Below are 18,277 nucleotides of genomic sequence, written 5' to 3'. Positions count from 1 at the left end.
GAAAGGTGGAGGAGAGAAGAAGTGAAGGAAGAGGAGAAGTTTTAAAGATGGAGGAGAGAAAAAGAGGAGGAGGTGGTTAAAAGATGGAGGAGAAAAGAAGAGGAAGAGAGGGTTAAAAGGTGGAGGAGAGAGAAGAGGAGGAGGAGAAGTTTTAAAGAGGGAGGAGAGAGTTAAATGGTAGAGGAGAGAGAAGAGAAGTTTTTAAAGAGAGAAGAAGAGGAGGAAAGGGTGTAAAGATGGAGAAGAGAGGAAAGAAGGATGAGGAGGAAAAGTTTTAAATGTGGAAGAGAGAGAAGAGGAGGAGGAGAGGGTTAAAAGGGGGAGGAGAGAATAAGTGAAGGAAGAGGAGGAGAAGTTTTAAAGATGGAGGAGAGAGAAGAGGAGGAGGAAAAGTTTTAAAGGTGGAGGAGAGAGAAGAGGAGGAGAGGGTTAAAAGGTGGAGGAGAGGAGAGAGAAGAAGTGAAGGAAGAGGAGGAGAAGTTTTAAAGATGGAGAAGAGAGAGAAGAAAAGGGGAGGGTGTAAAAGTGGAGAAGAGAAGGAGTTGTTTTAAAGATGGAGAAGAGAAGAAGAGGAGGAAAGGGTGTAAAGATGGAGAGAAAAAAAGGAGGATAGGGAGGAAGAGAAGGTGTAAAGATGAAGGGAAAAATAACAAAGATGGAGGAGCAGAGAATAAAGAGAACAAACCTGCAGCTACTTTATCGCGTTAAAATCTCAAACAAACAACAACAACAACAACAACAACAACAACAACAACAACAGATCAATGTTCAGTTTCAGAACAACAGAGGATCCAGGTGTGAATCCTGAGGAACACCTGAGCTACGGGAAGCTCACGACCTGCAGCCCTTTAACAAGTTTAAACCTGTTTGGACTTTAGATCTCACACTTAAATAAAACACATTAAAATAAGTTGATATGTATGAAAAACTGCAGTAAAAGCAAGACGTTTACTCGTTTTACTTCATAAAACTGCAGTAAAAGCAGACGTTTACTCATTTTACTTCATAAAACTGCAGTAAAAGCAAGTCGTTTACTCGTTTTACTTCATAAAACTGCAGTAAAAGCAAGTCGTTTACTCGTTTTACTTCATAAAACTACAGTAAAAGTAGGAAGTTTACTCATTTGACTTCATATTTTTATTAAAGAAATAACTTCTAGAAGAATCTAAGTAAATAAAGTAAATAAAAAGTGAGTGGTGTCTTACTTCTGGCAGAAGAGCTGGCCACAGTTCCTGCAGTGGTGGCGTCGCTCGGTCAGCGAGAAGCGGACGGTGCAGCCGGAGCAGCTGTCCACCACCTCGTCCTTCACCCAGTGGTCGGCCGCCGAGCGACCGGGCTGATCGCTGACCGACCAGCTGAACACGCGGCCGCGCCCGTCGCCCACCAGGATCTTACTGTGGTCCCTGACGACGGAGAGAGACAGAGACAGAGAGAGAGAGACGTTGGTCAAATGTTTCTGATTTATCGTCTATGAAAAGTAAGAGGAGGAGGAGGAGGAGGAGGAGAGTGTTACTTGGAGATGGCGAGGGAGGAGATCTCAGCTGGGTGGGCGTTGTCTTTACGGTCGAACGCCGTGTGCATGGTGAGTTTGCTGCGGAAGACCAGCTGTCGCTCCCACCTGTAGCCTGCAAACACACAAAGAGAAACACACACAAAGAGACACACAAACTTGCGTTAAACCTGCAAACCTCAACAGGAACAGGGTTACTGTTCTTTTCTACAGTTGTACCTTATTTTGTACGTTTAACCAGGTTGTTTCTGTGTTTATTCCTCCTCTCAGCCCCAGAAGTCTAATTTAAAGACGTGCAGTCTATGGCTCTTTAACTTATCTATGAAATAATCTCTTACACGCTTAGTAATGATGACAAATTTATCAGAGAACAACGCAAAAACATGCTCGCCATCATCCAATACTAGAAACACTCATCAACTCAAAGTCTCTAGTTTTCACTTCTGTGGAAAAGAAATCCTTAGCGGGGTCTGAAAAAGTCCAGTCGAGCTCTGGTAGCTGATGTGACAATGTGATAAGTAATTTTCCAGGACAACTTAAAGGGATAGCTCAACATTTTGGCAAATACTCCTCTCACCATACAGTTTTAGCAGTAGGTTCGCTACTTTTAATTGTCGGTGCAAGCTATTTTTAGAACGGCGGAGCAGAGCCGTGAGCTGCTCAGAGCTACGCTACGGAGGCTAATGGGATTTCTTGGTTTCCCTCATCAAACTCATCAAATACACAATCCAACAACTCCAAAACGCTCTGGTGGACAAGTTGTGACCTGCACATTCACCACGCTATGAGATAATAATGTAACATTATGAGACAGAGTTGTTTTAGAGGCAAATGCAGCCAGATCTACATTCCAGACACGGCTGCTGGGCGGAGGGATTTCAAAAGCGCATGTAGTTCAGAGTATTTGCTTCATGTGTCGAAATGTTACATAATTACCGCATTGACCTGAATATAAGATGACCCCCCTTTTTCAAGACCTGTTTTTCGAAAAATACTTTTTTTAAGACAACATCAAATGTTTTGGTACATGCAAATAACTAGACCCCGAATATAAGATGACCCGTCTTTTTCAGAGTCTTATATTTGGGTCAATACGGTATAGCACATGATTATCTGCGTAGCTCTGAGCAGCTCACGGCTCTGCTCCGCCGATCTCAAAACAACATGCACTGATAATTAAAGGTAACGAACCTACTGCTATGACTATGGGGATTATGGTGAGAGGAGGATCTGAATAAATGTTGAACTATCGCTTTAAGACTTTTTTTCTCATTTTCATTAACTGGATAAATTGGTCAACCATTCTCCATCTTTGAACACACACACACCTGCCCTGAGCTGGTTGTAGGTCCGAGCCTCCATGGTGGTGGAGGGTCCGAGCGGCTGAGGCACGGTGCTCTGGCCCGGGTGAGGATGAGGAGGGTGAGGATGAGGATGATGAGGAGGGTGAGATGGGTGAGGATGAGGAGGATGGGCGGGGTGAGGAGGGTGAGGCCCTTTGGTTTGGCCCTCGGAGTAGTTGACGAACACGAAGCCGTCCTTCTCGTCGATGCTGAGGGTGTCGGACCAGCGGTGGGAGTCGTCCGAGCCGCTGTCCATCGACCACGAGGCTCCGGCTCGGCCTGAAGGACCTGGAGGAGGGGGTTTATCCATTTATTGATCAGTCAAGATGATGTTTCAATTGATTTAATTTAATTTAACTTCATAGTACAGAGATTGAAGCTGGTTGGAGACTTTAACAACCTTTTGACACAGATCATTAAATAAAAACCTGTTTGGTGTAAAATCGACCTGAATAAACTCAAGCTTCCTCAAACTTAAATTAATTAAACCTCTAAGGAAGAAGGTTTAAGTCCAGATTAATGTTTATTATAGACGACACATGGATTAATTTAGAGTATGTGAATGAAAATCGGCCTGTTTTTTAGTGGATCCCTTTCCTTATGTATGATACTGTTTCACTTTATGTCATTTCTGCCCTCAAAGCTTCTTTTTCTTGTTTCTTTTCTCTGTCTTTTTCTTTTTGTGCCTTTTTTTTGTCTGTCTGTTAGTTTGTTTAGGGGTTTTGTTATTTGTATGTTGTTTATGTAATATTTTGACAGTGATTTGTACGGACTGCTATGTTGTCTCTAAACCAAATGAAATTAAATACGAAAGTTTATCACAAAAACACGTACAATGAGCCAGACGAAGTTGAAATTAGTTTTAAACACTGTGGACATTTGTTTCTCTATTTTTCTACTATCCTATCTAAAGTTTTCCACGTTTTTTCCACCTTCCATGAAGTTAATTCATCTTGTTCACTGCCTCCAGGTGTTAATTCAGCATTTGCAATACAATCTGGCACTTTAAGGTCAGACACTGCAGGTGAATAGGGTAAAAATAAAATAGTTTTGAAATAACAGATATCACCACGAAACTTCCCAAGTTTATCACTTACATTAAGACAAATATGTTTTGTATTACAAGTTTTGTCAAATTTTATGTTTAAATATGTAAATGAGGCAATATCTGCTATAATGGGGCATATTTACATGTTCTTATGTCCATTAATCTGCACTGTCCCATTCAAATTAACACACACATTAATAAATAAATGATCTAAAAGTCTCTGATTAACTCTTGTTGAGTTTAATTTAGTAGTTGTTGTGTGTGTGTACCTCTGGGCCGGTGCACGGCGCTGCCCGGCTGGCTGCCTCCGCCCGTCGACGGGTTGCGTGGAGCTTTGGGCTCCTGGCTCAGACTGGGCTCGTCTCCGTCCGACTCGCTGCTGTCCTCGTCTCCGTTGTGGCTCTCGCCGCCTTCTGGAGGGTCGGAGAGAAAACCAGAAGAGACTTTGTTGTGAAAATAGATTTGAAAAAAAAAAAACGTATTCATTGTGTTTTTTTCTGAGACGTTGTGTGTCGTTTTCTGATTTTGTGTCAGTCTCAGAGACTCTCACCGATCTTCTCGTCGCCGCAGCAGTCGGGCACGTCTGGCTCCACCGGCTCCGGAGCGGGGGTTTCTGGGACTTGGAGGAACTCCATTCTCCAAAACTGGAACAAATATTATAGGAAACATTTAATTAAAATCTGGTTTTCAGGAAACGAGCTGAAATTACATCAGAGTTTTTTTTTCCTGTGAGTAAAACCGATCATCTCTGCTTTGTACAAAATCAGCTCCCAGTTAGAAGTGCCTGATGGGATGATGATTGTGTCAAAGGTGAAGGCGGATGCGGTTACCCTGACGACGCCGTCGGAGTGCCCGGTGACGATGACGTTCTGCGTGTCCCACTCGTTCATCTCAGAGACGCAGCAGCACAGGATCTGCTGGCTGCGGCCGGTGAAGGTGTTGGCGCTGGCGATGGGGCTGCCGTTGATGCTCCACACGTGGATGTAGGTGCCGGCACACGACACGATGTCGCCCTGCACGCACACACACACACACACACACACACACAGACAGACACACACACACACACACACACACACACACCAGTTAGAATAATAATAATAATAATAATACAGGTTCCTACTCTTCTCTTGAAATTGTTTTCCAGGACATTTTCAGCTGCTACAGTTTGACAGACATTAGTTTTTACGCCGTACACGGATTCATACGGTGGCCGTGAGGGGCCAGGACGCTGCAAACTCCACAACACAATGGAAGTGTTTTCCAGGGGGACCATAATCAGAGACGGACCCACATCCTGTTGCCGTTCTGAATCAATAAATGTTCAAACCAATCTGTATGAGGAGAAGTTTTTTTCAAAGAGGTAAGTGTTCTTTTAACAGACTTGTCAATGTTTGATACATGGATGTATTATATTAGATCCATGGTTTGATACCACAGTGGCTGTGCATCACTTTCAAGTGTCCCTTGGAAACACTTCCGTTGTGTTGTGACATTTGCAGCGCGTTTTTCCTTAAAGTGTTGTGGAGTTTGCAGCGTCCTGGCCCCTCATGACCACCGTAGGTTCATCCCCCGTCCCATTCAAGCTTTGGAGAAGTGTTCTTTTCGACAATGGTACCTTATTTTGTAAATTTTATCAGTTTGTTTCTATGTTTATTCCTCTCTCTCATTCTCTCTCCCAGAAGTCTGATTTAAAGATGTGCAGTCTAGTAAGAAATTATGAAACATGTATCATAGAACAGCACAAACATGTTTTTTTTTTTTTTGGAAACGAAAACCTTAGCAGGGTCTGAAAAAGTCAAATAGAGCTCTGGTAGCTGTGATAAATCATTTTCCAGGACAACTCCAGCTTTTCCAGGACATTTGACTTGTTTTTCTCATTTTCCATGTGTTTTTCATGACTGAAGAATTGCTCAAAAGTTTTCCAGGTTTTCCAGATTTTCCAGGACGTGTGGGAACCCTGTAATAATAATAATAATGATAAACTGTATATCTATAGAAGCTGAAGCTCCGCCCACCGTCAGCTCGTTGATGCACAGGGCGGAGACGGGCGCCCGGTGTCCCCTGAGCTGCGTGACGAAGGACAGCTTGTTGAGGTCCCAGACGATGCAGGTTCGATCCCGCGAGCCGCTCACCACGATGTGGTACGCCGACGACGCCGTCAGACACGTCACGGCGTCCGTGTGACCCAGCAGCGCCTACGACAACGGAACAAGACGAAACAGCGTCAGACACCGAGAGCAGAAACAACCTCAGAGTTTCTCTTTTTAAAAGCAGGTTTTCTTTTTTTTTTTTTTAGAACTTAATTTTTATTTATTTTGACAACACGACATAATCATTTCCCTTTATGTACATTTTTTTTTAAAGCAGCGCAACAAAACAACAAATAAAACATAAAATCAATTACACAGATCCAAAGTGAGAGAAAGATAAAAAATAAAAAATAAAGGAAGATAAATTATGGAATATAATACAAAGAATGGCAATATTGTTAATAATAATTTAAAGGAATTTATAAATTAAATAAATAAATAAATAAATAAAAGGGAGAGAAAACCACTCTAGGTATCAAATTACATGATGTGATGGTGATGTGTGATGCGTGTACTTGATCAAGGGTCTAATGCTACAAACTTGTTGTATTAGCAGAGCTATGACAGGTTTCCATCGTTTAATAAAAATAGGTTTTTGAAGTCTTAATGAATATGTAATTTGCTCCATCTGGTAAATGTCCCATATTTTCTGGATCCATACATTGTAAGTAGGAGGATCTGGTTTTAGCCACCTGATGGTTATGCATTTTAATGCTGCTGTGAGCAAAATGTTTAAGAGATATTTCACATCCCTTCCTTCTATACCCTCAGGAATTGCTCCCAATAATGTTATTATAGGGGTGTGTGGAATATCCCGTTTGAAAACCTCTCTGAGAGCATCAAAAACATCCTTCCAGAATAGGCTCGATTTGGGACACAGCCAGAATATATGGGTGTGATTGGCATTCTCAGTGCCGCAGTTCCTCCAACATGAGCTACCATGTGCTGGTCCCATCTTAGATGTTATTGCTGGTGTTCTGAAGAACCTGGTAACTACTTCCATGTGTTCGAGTTTGTGGCAAGGTGTGCTTCAGTACAGGAATTTTATTTTGAAGGAGCCGGACTGACTGAGCGCCGTCACCTGTTTGAGTGCGAGCGACTTGGCGCGCTCCTTGGACGTTCCCGTCTCCCACACGCAGATGGAGGTGCTGGTGCCGCCGGTGATGACCAGTTTGGGGTTGGGACAGATGGCGCAGAGGATCTGACCCCACTCCGACAGACACTCGTACACCACCAGCGCCTGAAAGCACAGAGACAGATTCATAAAGTTAAAGATGCTGCTCTGAACCTGAAGCTACAGGGAGATAAAAACCATCTGGACAGGAAGTTGATGTTTGTAGACGAGAACAGAGATGTAATCAAACTACAAAGGAACTTTAGAATAAAGGAAGTTGATCTTAAAAGCATCAAACTGTTAAATTATTGACATTTAAATAATCACAAGACACATTTTATGTCCTCTCATGCTGTATTCTTCCATCTCTTTTTCTCCCTCTTGCTCATTATTTTCAAATTTTTAACTAAAGTTTTATGATTAACTTAAATAATATGTCGCTTTTGAATGAAACCACAACTTGTGTTGACGTCTGTGTTACAGAGTTTGGTTTGAAATGAAGCTGCAGCATCGAGAAGATGCAAAACATCATTCAACTTTAACTAACAAGTGCATTTTATACATTTACACATATTATACACTACCAGGATGTTTTATTACAATGTTTATTCTTACAATGCAGATTGTTTCATTTATTTATCATCTACACTACCAGTCAAAAGTATGGACACATTTCTCATTCCGTTCTTATTTTTTATTTTTTATTACTTTCTACATTGAGAGATTCAAACTGAAGACACTTTTAATACACTATATAACTCCGTATGTGTTCCTTTATAGTTGTAATGTCTTCAGTATGAATCTACACTGTAGAAGGGATAAAAATAAAGACCAGTGAATGAGACGTTGTGTCCAAATCTTTAACTTGTATTGTATCAATGCATTGACTTACACTGTACTTTTAATGGCAACCCTTTAATTTACAGTACAGGCCGCTAATTACGTGGTAATTATGTAATAATGTCAAGACATAGACTAGAAATAACTGTCAATTTCAAAGCAATGTCATGTTTTCCATAAAGGCTAAAGATTACACATGATTCTCATGCTTTCAATCCTTATTTCTTGGCTTTATTTCTCCACATCACTATGAAATTGACCTTTATTTCTAGTCTATTTCTAGACTTTATGACGTAATCAGCTGCCTGTAAATTAAAGAGTTACCCTTTTAATCTACATGATGAACTGAATTGATATTTTGGTGACTTGAGCACAGTAACAGATTCTCCACCACCAGCAGAGGGAAACAGTGAGCAACGATTCACTGGAACCTGCAGCTTCAAGAGGAGGAAGTCTGCAGCCTGGAGGAGGAGGAGGAGGAGGAGGAGGAGGAGGAAGAGGAGGAAGAGGAAGAGGAGGAAGAGGAGGAGCAGCAGTCTGTGTGTGGTAACTGACCTTGTCGGACTCGTAGTTGGCCAGGCGGCAGCTGAGGTCGGCGTAGCCCCAGGCGAAGGTCTTGCTCCAGGTGGGAGGAACCAGGACTTTGTTCTGCTCCACGGCCAGGATGCCCTTATCGGTGCAGACGATCTGACCCACCGGCTCCTTCAGCTCTGAGAGGAGGAGAGACCGGCCGGATAATAATAATAATTTAGGTTTTTATTATCATTATTTATTATTATAACATTTATTTAAACTCGGAAATATATTGTGGAGAAACCTCATTTGCAATATAGCCGAGACAAAACACAAAACATTTGAGGACAAGACACAAAAACACAAAATGTTTGAAACATACACAAGCATATGAGCCTGTGCATATTCTCATTTGTCCAGGTCATAGTATCTGAAAGGAATTTTAAATCGATTTAATAATAAATTCGATTTAATAATAAATTAATTTTCGATTTAAAATTCCTTTGAGACACAAGCATATCCGAAATCCGAAATACCAAAAAGTAAAGTGACAAAGATAAACTGAAAACAGAGAAGTTTAGTGTTAAAAACAGGAGGTAAAACAAGATGCAGTTATGGATTTAAATCAGTCCGTATTGATAAAAGTCTGGTCAGTTTCCAAATTCAGTGTTACAAGCTGAGTTTCTGTGTGTGTGTGTGTGTGTGTGTGTGTGTGTGTGTGTGTGTGTATGTGTGTGTGTGTGTGCAGCCGAACCTTTGACCGGCGCTAGTGAAGGTCTGAGGTTGTCCAGGTGATGGAAGAAGATCTTGTCGCTGCTGGAGCTGGGAGGAACGCTCGCTACGTCGCCGTTCGCTTTGCTGCGAACACGTTTAGGAGGATGTGGCTTCTTAAACAGCTGGAACACACACACACACACACACACACACACACACTAGTTAGTTAACGACGTGATCCAACATTTTGCAGTAGGAAATGACATTCAAAAACAATCTCCCAACGTTTCATAGTCCAGATAATTTGACTTCCAACTTTTAACCCTCTAGATAGGCACAACATTAAATAACTTCTGAACCGTTGATGATAGAGACGAGCTGTAAACTGCATCTGAATCGTGAGATTCTCCGCTTGCCGAGGGTCATTGAATGGTGCCTTTATGACAACAAAGGACCGTATAGGGTGCGTGTAATCACGTGGTACAGGAACAGAAGTGAGGTATTCCTCCGCTGACGTTCTTTATTCTTTAAACGCAGTTTTCTCAGGTTTTCAATTGGAAAAAGAGAGTGGAAGACCATAATTCAAACCATCCAATGTATGACCTTGACTATAGGGTCTCATTTTAAAGCTTATTTTCTCTTTCCATTGATACCAAAATCTAAATTTTGAAATGTGGGTCACTGTGACTCATTTTGCTGGATCAGGTCACATATGTTGTTTCTAGGACTTTGTGAACCTGTGTTTTTAAAAGGTACTGTATAAATAAAGCTATAATAATAATAATTATTATTAAAAGCAGGGTGTAAATTGAAACTTGTTTCCTTGTATTAGCAGTGTGAGCATCAGAGCAGAAGCAGCAGCGGCGGCCGGTGACGGTGACCGACCTGTTGACATCATAAGACGGCTCAGTTTAAAGTTTAAGTTAGTTTCCTTCTATTAGCATCAGCATAAAAAGCAGCAGCAGTCTCGACCGTAAATCTAATATTATAAGTGGTCGTTGTAGCAGTGATGTTAATTGGAAAAAAAAGGCATTGTCTAAAGTTTAAACTAGTTTCCTTGTATTAAAGGTGCATGTGTAGGAATTACTCCCATCTAACGCAACTCAATTGTATTTTTCATGCTGCATTCATGTGAAATTGGGCAGACGGACGACATAGATAACAGGAGAAGTTACACAATATCCCTTTAACATCAGCAGTGTGAGCATCAGAGTAGAAGCAGCAGCAGCGGCGGCCGGTGGCGGTGACCGACCTGTTTGGGGATCTGTCCGAAGTTGTTGATGAAGCCGATGGTGGCGGTCTCTTTGAGCGGGTCGTTGATGTTGTAGATGTCGACCTGACCCTCGTAGAACAGGTGGTGGAAGACGTTGACGGCCTCCACCGCCGGCGGACCCTGCTGCTTGTAGCCGAAGATCAGGTCGATCCACTCGTGCAGGTGAGCCGACACGTAGTCGCACTCCAGCGCCTGATTGGAGGAGAGAGGAGGAGGGAGGAGAGGGGGCGGAGTCAGAGAGCTCGCTGTCAACCAGACCGCTCTCAGGTGTGTGTGTGGTGTGTTTGTCTGTGTGTGTGTGTGTGTGTGTGTGTGTGTGTGCGTACGTCTCTGTGGACCCTGATGAACTCTCGGGGGTCGCCCTTGGCCCACGGTGGCAGGATCACGTCGCCCAGCTTGGTGCCGTTCTGCTTCGCACCTGATTGGTCGAAAAACAGGAGGAGGAGGCAGATATTTTTATGCTACATTTTATTTGAACTCGATTTATATTCGAGAAAGTGAAAGTATAGAATACAGTTGTTTAAGATTGGGTGTGGTGTTTTAAATCATAATTTGAAGTTAGATTTAAAGGGATAGTTCAACATTTTTGGCAAATTGGCCCATTGCCATAATCCCTATATAGTCATAGCAGTAGCAGTGCGGCTCTGCTCCACAATTAAAGGTAACAAACCTACTGCTATGACTATATGGCAATGGGCCAATTTGCCAAAATGTTGAACTATCCCTTTAAAGATGTGTAGTCTGTGGCTCTGCCTTTTGTATGAAATAATCTCACATGCTTCGAAATTATAACAGACTTATCATAGAACAACGCAAAATCATGTTTTTGTTTTAAACCAGGCTCACTACAGCTCTGTGCTGTATGTTGCTGTTAAAAGTCTGTTCTTCATTCACAAAAAAAGTAGACTACATACTTTGTACCGTTTCCACCCAACTAGGTTATTTAAATAAAACTGAGGTGTATGAGGTTCAGTCTGATAATAACTGAGGCGGTGTCACACACTAACACGTCCCTGTGAATAACCAAACAATAGTTCCTTCTGTTACAGTGGCCAGACCTTTAGACTTTACCAGAACTACGACTCATTCACAAAAAACACCTTTCAATGGAAACACCTGCAAATAGCAATTGTGCTTTTTAAAAAAAAAATTGAGTGAAAACCACTGCAATGGTTACAGACTGCAATTTTAAGATTCATTTAAATTAATTTTAAACTTAAGATTTGCACTTAAAAGTTACTTTACCTTATTTTATGGTATGCCCTTGTGTTGTCTATGCTCTATGTTAGTGTGTGCTCATTTGGATGAATTGGAAGTGGCCGTTGTTTTCTGTTTTTTGTGATGAGCTTCCTGACATTTATATTTTTCCTTGCAGGGATGAATAAAGCTCTACTCTACTCTACTCTCCTCTACTGTGAACCCAGCTACTGACCCAGGTCGAAGTTGTTGGAGTTGAGCATGAACTCGGGCAGGTAGAAGAACTCGGGGATGAGCTCCTTCACGTCGGCCATGTTGTGTTTGGAGGCGGAGTTCCAGGCTTCACGCACGCTGTGGAACATCCTGTCGGCCAGGTCGAAGTGACCACCCTGAGGAAAAAAAAACACCAGAGTCAAAAGTTAAGATAGAAAACTAAATATTTTTCTTATTTAATGCAAAAAAAACAAACAAAAAAACAGGTCTGAGAGATCGAACCTGCAGTCTGAGGAAGATCTGTGTGAACGGCTCCATGCGGACCAGGTAGGACGCCACGATCATGGCTGAGGAGTAGTGAGTCCCGTAGTGGTAGGCTGGAGTCTCACCTGGTGTTGAGGAGGACACGTTCACGTCAGTTACTAGATTTTCTCAGTTGCATGTAAACCAGGACAAGGACAGAAGTCCGATTAGACGCCAAAATCGAAATTAAAAATTAAATCGATTTAAGCTGTGCATGTAAACGTACTGAGAGAGTCGGAAGGTCTCACTCCTCCAACAATCTCTGGCTGGTTTGAGATTTTGGAGACTTTCTAAGATGGTGTTTTTAAAAATAGAAGAAAAAGCAGGAAGATCGGGCAAAACTTCCTAAAATGAAGTCTCTGAATGTTCAAGTTTAAAGTCTCAAATCAATGAGAAAAAACTTTAGTATTTTGTTTTGCATATTTTCCAGTTCCTCGTTACACATTTATGTGTTTTTTTTCTTGCAAATCTGAACTTTTTTCTTGCAAAACTTTGAGCTTTTTTCTTCCTAAATCTGTGAGTTTTCTCTTTTAAATATCTGACTCTTTTTCTCATAAATTTTCCAACTTCAAATTTTCCAAATTCATATTTTTTTCCCTGAAATCTAAACCCGCTCTCTATATGCCTGTTTTTATTCAGCTTTAAATAGCCTGAATGCGTCGTTGTATGGACGGATCTTTCCAAACATCTCATTTTACTCGTTTATTTTCTGACTCCATCTCTCCTCCTCCTCTCTCTCTCTCTCCTCCTCCTCTTACCGTTGGGATCCTCCCAGTCCTTGTATCTCTTCTTGTACTGCGTCAGTCTGTCGTCGGTCTGAGCGCCCATCGGCTTCGCCAGGTTGCGGAACGTCTTGGGGTTGCTCAGATCCAACTCCTGGTTAATAAAAACAAAAAACAAAAAACACATATTATATAGAGTTTGTTGTCATGGCAACACAATAACTCAACAACAACAACAAAGAGAGGAGAGGTGTGTGTGACCTCGGCGTCGTAGTCGGCCAGGATCCAGGGGAAGACGGGGTACTGCATCAGGTCGTTGTAGGAGCGACCGGCCAACGTGTTCAGGTGCATCAGGTACTGGAAGTTACTGATCTCTCCTCGCTGGAAACACAACACACACACACACACACACGTCACACACACACACACACTGTATATATACACACATCACAGCTGCAGCTACAGTATGACGATGCTAATGATGAGTCCAGGTTCTTACCTCCCATCTCTGAGTCACTGACTTCTCACCGACCAACGTGCTGAGGAGACCCGACCTGAACACGGAGACAAGGGTCAAGATTTAGTGAGTGTCATGTGGAAAAGAGCTGTTAATTTGTCTTTATCTTGATTTATTATAATAATTATAATAATAGAAGAATGGAGGTTGAAACAGAGAAATCATTAAAAGAGACAGGTCCCATTATTTATCAAAAATAAAAAAGTTATATTTGCAGATGAGTCGACCAGAGGACAGAAACCGTGGTCTGGTCTAAATGCTTATTATGCCCCACACATCTGGAATCATCTACAACTAACTCTTAAGTTAAACTCATTTGTCCCACTCAATCACTTCAAATTATTAATTAATAATTCCCTTTCTTCCGTTTGTAATTGTTTCCTCTGTTGTTTTCTGTTCTGTCCTTTACTGTTTTTTATTGTGTATATCTGTTCTGTATTTTGTTTGTTTTGCTTTGTACTCTCGTCTGCACTGTAAATGAGGCTTGCCTCAGTGTACTAACGAGTTTAAATAAAGGTAACTAGAACTAGAAATGAAACTCCTCTTGCACAAGGTATGTGAATGTTATTTCTTTACTTTGTTTAAATTATTTGTTAGGTCAAGGCGAGGTCATGTGAGAGACATCATCTGCACATTTTTCTTTTTTTCCTCCCGTATCTTTCTCATTAGTAAGAGAGATAAGTAAAATGTTTTTGTTCTTTTGTATAGTATGTGCAAATAAATAAAGTCTAAAAAGTCTAAAAAAGACTAAAAGTCTGAAGAAGGAGCAGGTCTCAGGTCTCAGGTCTCACCCCTGCTCCACGCTGGTGTTCGGCCTCTGGCCCGAAACCGACTCGGAGCTGTCGGCCAGTGAAGGCACCACGGCCAAGAACCTGCAGGCAGAGGGAGAGAAGAACCATGAAACCTACATGAGCAGTAAATCAGAAGATGTATGTTTGTCTCTGTATGTTATATGTTTGGAACCTGTACCAACCAATGAGCAGCCTGGCTGTGTGGTCATTAAAAGAATCAATCAATCAAATACAGTTTATTATTTATATGTTTCAATGTTTAAAGCCAATAAATGGCTCCTCATGAGGTGTGTGTGTATTATTAAACTGTGTAATAGCAGCATAAAATTATAAGAAAAATACATTATATTTGCAATTATTTGTAAGACAATTAACCGTCAACTAAAAGGTCATGATCGTAACAGGCTTAAATATAATGTGAACACCAACCAGCACATCAACGCCTCTAGTTTCAGACGGTGACACCATTTATTACAACATTCACACATTTTTCTATCTTGTCTTTAGTCGTTCTGCTCTTTTTTCATGTGTTTCTAATGTTTTTATATCAAACTAATTCTGTGTTCAACACGTTTTCTATTGTTTGTTTTTTCATCAATCAGCAGGAGAAACCGTGTTTGTACCTTTGGTAAACTTTGTTGCGAACTCCTTTCTGGAAGGCCAACAGGTAGTTCCTCCCGTCGGCCGAGAAAACCTCCACCGCCATCGGCTGAAACACACACACACACATGTTTAATAAAGTCTCAGAGAGTCTGTATAGAGATAATGTGTGTGTGTGTGTGTGTGTGTGTGTGTGTGTGCTGACCTGCAGCAGGTAGCGTCTCTTGTGAACCTCCTTGATGTCCTCGTAGGCGAAGATGCTGCAGGTTCTCTTCAGCTGGCTCTGACCCTGTCTGGCTCCACGCGGGATGATCGCCTCGTGCAAACTGGACACACACACACAGGAAACAAGATAAACACACACACATGATGATGTTTTAACTTTTAACCATCAACAATTTTCAAGATCTGCGACGGTGACGAGTTATCTTAGTAATTAGTAAAAATTGACTTAAAGGTGCATTGTGTAGGAATTACTCCCATCTAGCGTTGCGGTTGTATATCTCAAGCAACTCAATCGTATTTTTCATGCTGCATTCACATGATGAAATCACTGATTAATGAAAAACAGACTTTTGAACGAAATAATCGATTTTCGTGAATAGATAACAGGAGAAGTTACACAATGTCCCTTTAATTTAATTATTAATCTGCCACTTACTAACTTAATTCATCCAGGTAATGATTAAATTGAACTAAAACTACTTTATATAACTGTAAGAAATGAGTGAATTGTTCAGTTTTGTGTTTTTTTTCTGACTCTTCGGTCATGTTGGACAAACTGCAGCGACGGTGGAAAAGTGTGTGTGTGCAGAGAGTGAAACGCTGGAGGAGGAGGAGGAGGAGGAGGTGGAGGAGAGCAGGAGGAGCAGGAGCAGCCATCTGTTGGGAGAAAAGCTTTTTCCTCTCCTGGCTGAACTCCAGCGGCGCGGCGCAGGAACAGAGAAAGTTCCCTAAAAGGCAGAACATGTAAAGAGCTCCTTCTCTCCTCCAGCAGCATTACATCATCCCTCTGCAGTGTCCACAGCAATGATGTCATCCTGAACCGAGGGGAGGAGGGAGGAGGAGGGAGGAGGGAGGGCAGTGAACGCATCGTCTGTGAGCTGCAGCTTCGGCTCAGGGTTAACGACGATGACGAGGACGACGAAGACGTTACAGGGGCCAGAAGTCACGTTTCCATCCGCGTGTTTAGATGCATCTAGATGTATCGCATCGGAAAATTATGATGGAAACGCTGTAATTTGAACTAAAATCCCCTGATTCACACAAACTAAAATACGCTCGCTATGGCCGGGTTTTGGTTGATTCGAAAGGGATGGAAACAGCTGTATGCGAATTAAGTGTGACATAGAGCACTTTCACCCCAACTGCTCCCCTGTTTGCAGTTCACTCACAAGACAACATCAGGATTTCCGCTACATGTAATTGATTGTGACGCATCGCCACGGCAAAACAAAAGCCCCCACACACCTTCATAATGATGGTTTTTTTCGTTTATACGTTAAAACAATGTAAAGCAGGGTTTCCACTACCAGTTACCATTACTTCGCACCCCTTTCCACTGCACAGTTCGTCATAGTTCCTCCTCAGTAAAAACGAAACTTATCAACCAGCGCATCCAGCGTTTCCCATATAAAGTCTGTGGCGGCCGCGACTCTCTCTCTCTCTCTCTCTCTCTCTCTCACACATACACACACGGACAGGTTGCATTGTGGCGGTAATTATGCGCTAAATCACGCTAATGTGTTCAAATTGCTAATTTAATTTCCCAGTAATTGGAATCACTTTGGATGGAAACATGGCTAGAGACAGACAGAGAGGACATGTGAACGTACTTGGACGGCAGCGTGTCGATGTCCCTGATCTCCCTGGACACCGTCATGGTGTAGCCGTCGATGACGTAGAAGTGTTCTTTACCGAACAGCAGCAGCCCCTCGCTGGTGTCCAGACCCTGGACGCGGGCGCAGCGGTACATGTGCTGGATCTGAGACAGGAAGGAGGACATGAGATCAAGATGACGCTATGAACATAACAGAGGATTACAAGAGTTTAGATCTTTGACATGTTGGTGAACAGTGGCGGCCGGTCAATAGGAGGTGCTAGGGCGCCACCCCCATCAAACTTTCAGGAAAGAAGTGTAAACACAGTAAACATAAATTACTAGGGGTGTAACAGTATATGTATTCGTCCCGTGCCGTCACGGTACGGGGTCACGGTTCGGTGCACACAGTCACACGACGAATACGTCTGAGTGAATATTAAAATTTTTTTTAAAAAAAAAGTCGAGTCCTCACTCCAATCTAGGTGGCGGTAATGAGCCTTGAAGCTGCCAGCAACCGTCAAACAGACGAAGAAGAGAAGTGATGAGAGAGTGAAGTTAGAGGAGCTGCTGCTTCATTTATGTCACTGTGTGTCCTCTCAGTGAAACACAGCGGCGGTGGCGACGGCTCGCGACCGTGCAGCTCGCAACTGGTTGACCGGACAAAGTCCGTTGGCGCTATTTCACGGATGCGCGCTGCGTCGCTAGAAACGCATCAAACAAGTTAGCGCATGCCCCCCCCTTCCTCCGCTGTCCCACATGTTGATCACTGGTGCAAGGAAAAAGACAAGTTGTGTGTAACAACTTATTCCGCTGCTTTTAAGCCTCTTGACATGAACACAGACAGGACCAGAAACATCACCAAAGCAACTGACATCTAGCCTGCATGAACTGTGTAAACCAACATTGATGTTAGTTTCTTGTTGTTTTTTATAGTATATAATAGTTGCCAGTTGTCAAGTGCAAGTTCTTTTCCTCTAGAATTAATGAATGGTATTATAACACTCCTAATGCACTTTATTTTCATTTTTTTTCCTACTTTTATAACACAAGACAGATTTTAGTTTTACATTCAATAGTGTCTGTTGTACCGAAACCGTACCGAACCGTGACCCCCGAACCGAGGTACGTACCGAACCGTGACTTTTGTGTACCGTTACACCCCTATAAATTACATAATAAAAAGTAATTACCATATCTGTTCAGTGTTCACTCATACAATGGGTTGTACTTTGAAATGTGTGAGCCTTTCCATTCCATATTGGGTTTATTCTGGGTTGTTTCATACATTTCAATAGCGAAGGGCGCCGGCCTAATGAGTGTGTATGTGGGCTCTTAAACTTTTGGCTTCCATGTGACTTCAAGATTCTCCTCCGGGCGCAGCTCTCTGCGCCCGTGGCCAATCAGCGCGTTTGGGTTATTTTTTCATCCAATCGGATTGATTCATGATAGGCTACCTGTCAATCAAAGTCACTCCCCTGGCAGCGGAGCCGTGTCTGTCACTCAAACAGTTACAGACGCACCCGTGTGCACACGGAGCAGACAGACAACAACAACAACAACAAGACAGGAGACAATGGCGGCCGCAGCAAAAGAAAAAGTTGTTTCTTTAGGAAATAATCCTTTCACGAGGCGTTCGCTGGAGTAAAAAAAAAAAGGATAAAGGA

General features: G+C 42.3%; 1 protein-coding gene across 11 annotated transcripts in view; it reads right to left on the bottom strand.

Annotated features, from left to right (window-relative positions):
* wdfy3 (WD repeat and FYVE domain containing 3) overlaps positions 1-18,277 on the bottom strand; it is a 170,857-nt gene that overhangs the window by 884 nt on the left and 151,696 nt on the right. For all 11 annotated transcript variants that reach the window (XM_085785866.1, XM_085785864.1, XM_085785867.1 and 8 more), the window contains 21 exons: positions 16,627-16,775; positions 14,997-15,117; positions 14,815-14,900; positions 14,192-14,272; positions 13,383-13,437; positions 13,145-13,264; positions 12,920-13,037; positions 12,141-12,247; positions 11,881-12,034; positions 10,775-10,866; positions 10,428-10,640; positions 9,216-9,357; positions 8,504-8,658; positions 7,076-7,234; positions 5,920-6,099; positions 4,732-4,914; positions 4,452-4,545; positions 4,171-4,314; positions 2,839-3,141; positions 1,514-1,625; positions 1,206-1,403 (listed from right to left, as the gene is read on the bottom strand). In XM_085785866.1, the coding sequence (XP_085641992.1) occupies positions 1,206-1,403; positions 1,514-1,625; positions 2,839-3,141; positions 4,171-4,314; positions 4,452-4,545; positions 4,732-4,914; positions 5,920-6,099; positions 7,076-7,234; positions 8,504-8,658; positions 9,216-9,357; positions 10,428-10,640; positions 10,775-10,866; positions 11,881-12,034; positions 12,141-12,247; positions 12,920-13,037; positions 13,145-13,264; positions 13,383-13,437; positions 14,192-14,272; positions 14,815-14,900; positions 14,997-15,117; positions 16,627-16,775 (2,966 nt within the window). The remainder of the gene's footprint in view (positions 1-1,205; positions 1,404-1,513; positions 1,626-2,838; positions 3,142-4,170; positions 4,315-4,451; positions 4,546-4,731; positions 4,915-5,919; positions 6,100-7,075; positions 7,235-8,503; positions 8,659-9,215; positions 9,358-10,427; positions 10,641-10,774; positions 10,867-11,880; positions 12,035-12,140; positions 12,248-12,919; positions 13,038-13,144; positions 13,265-13,382; positions 13,438-14,191; positions 14,273-14,814; positions 14,901-14,996; positions 15,118-16,626; positions 16,776-18,277) is intronic.

The sequence above is a fragment of the Trachurus japonicus genome, chromosome 9 (assembly GCF_045865225.1).
Source record: "Trachurus japonicus isolate A0001 chromosome 9, Traja_1.0".
NCBI lineage: Eukaryota > Metazoa > Chordata > Actinopteri > Carangiformes > Carangidae > Trachurus > Trachurus japonicus.
The sequence above is the reverse complement of the archived record's forward strand: the minus strand, read 5'-3'. Positions and strand labels throughout refer to the sequence as shown.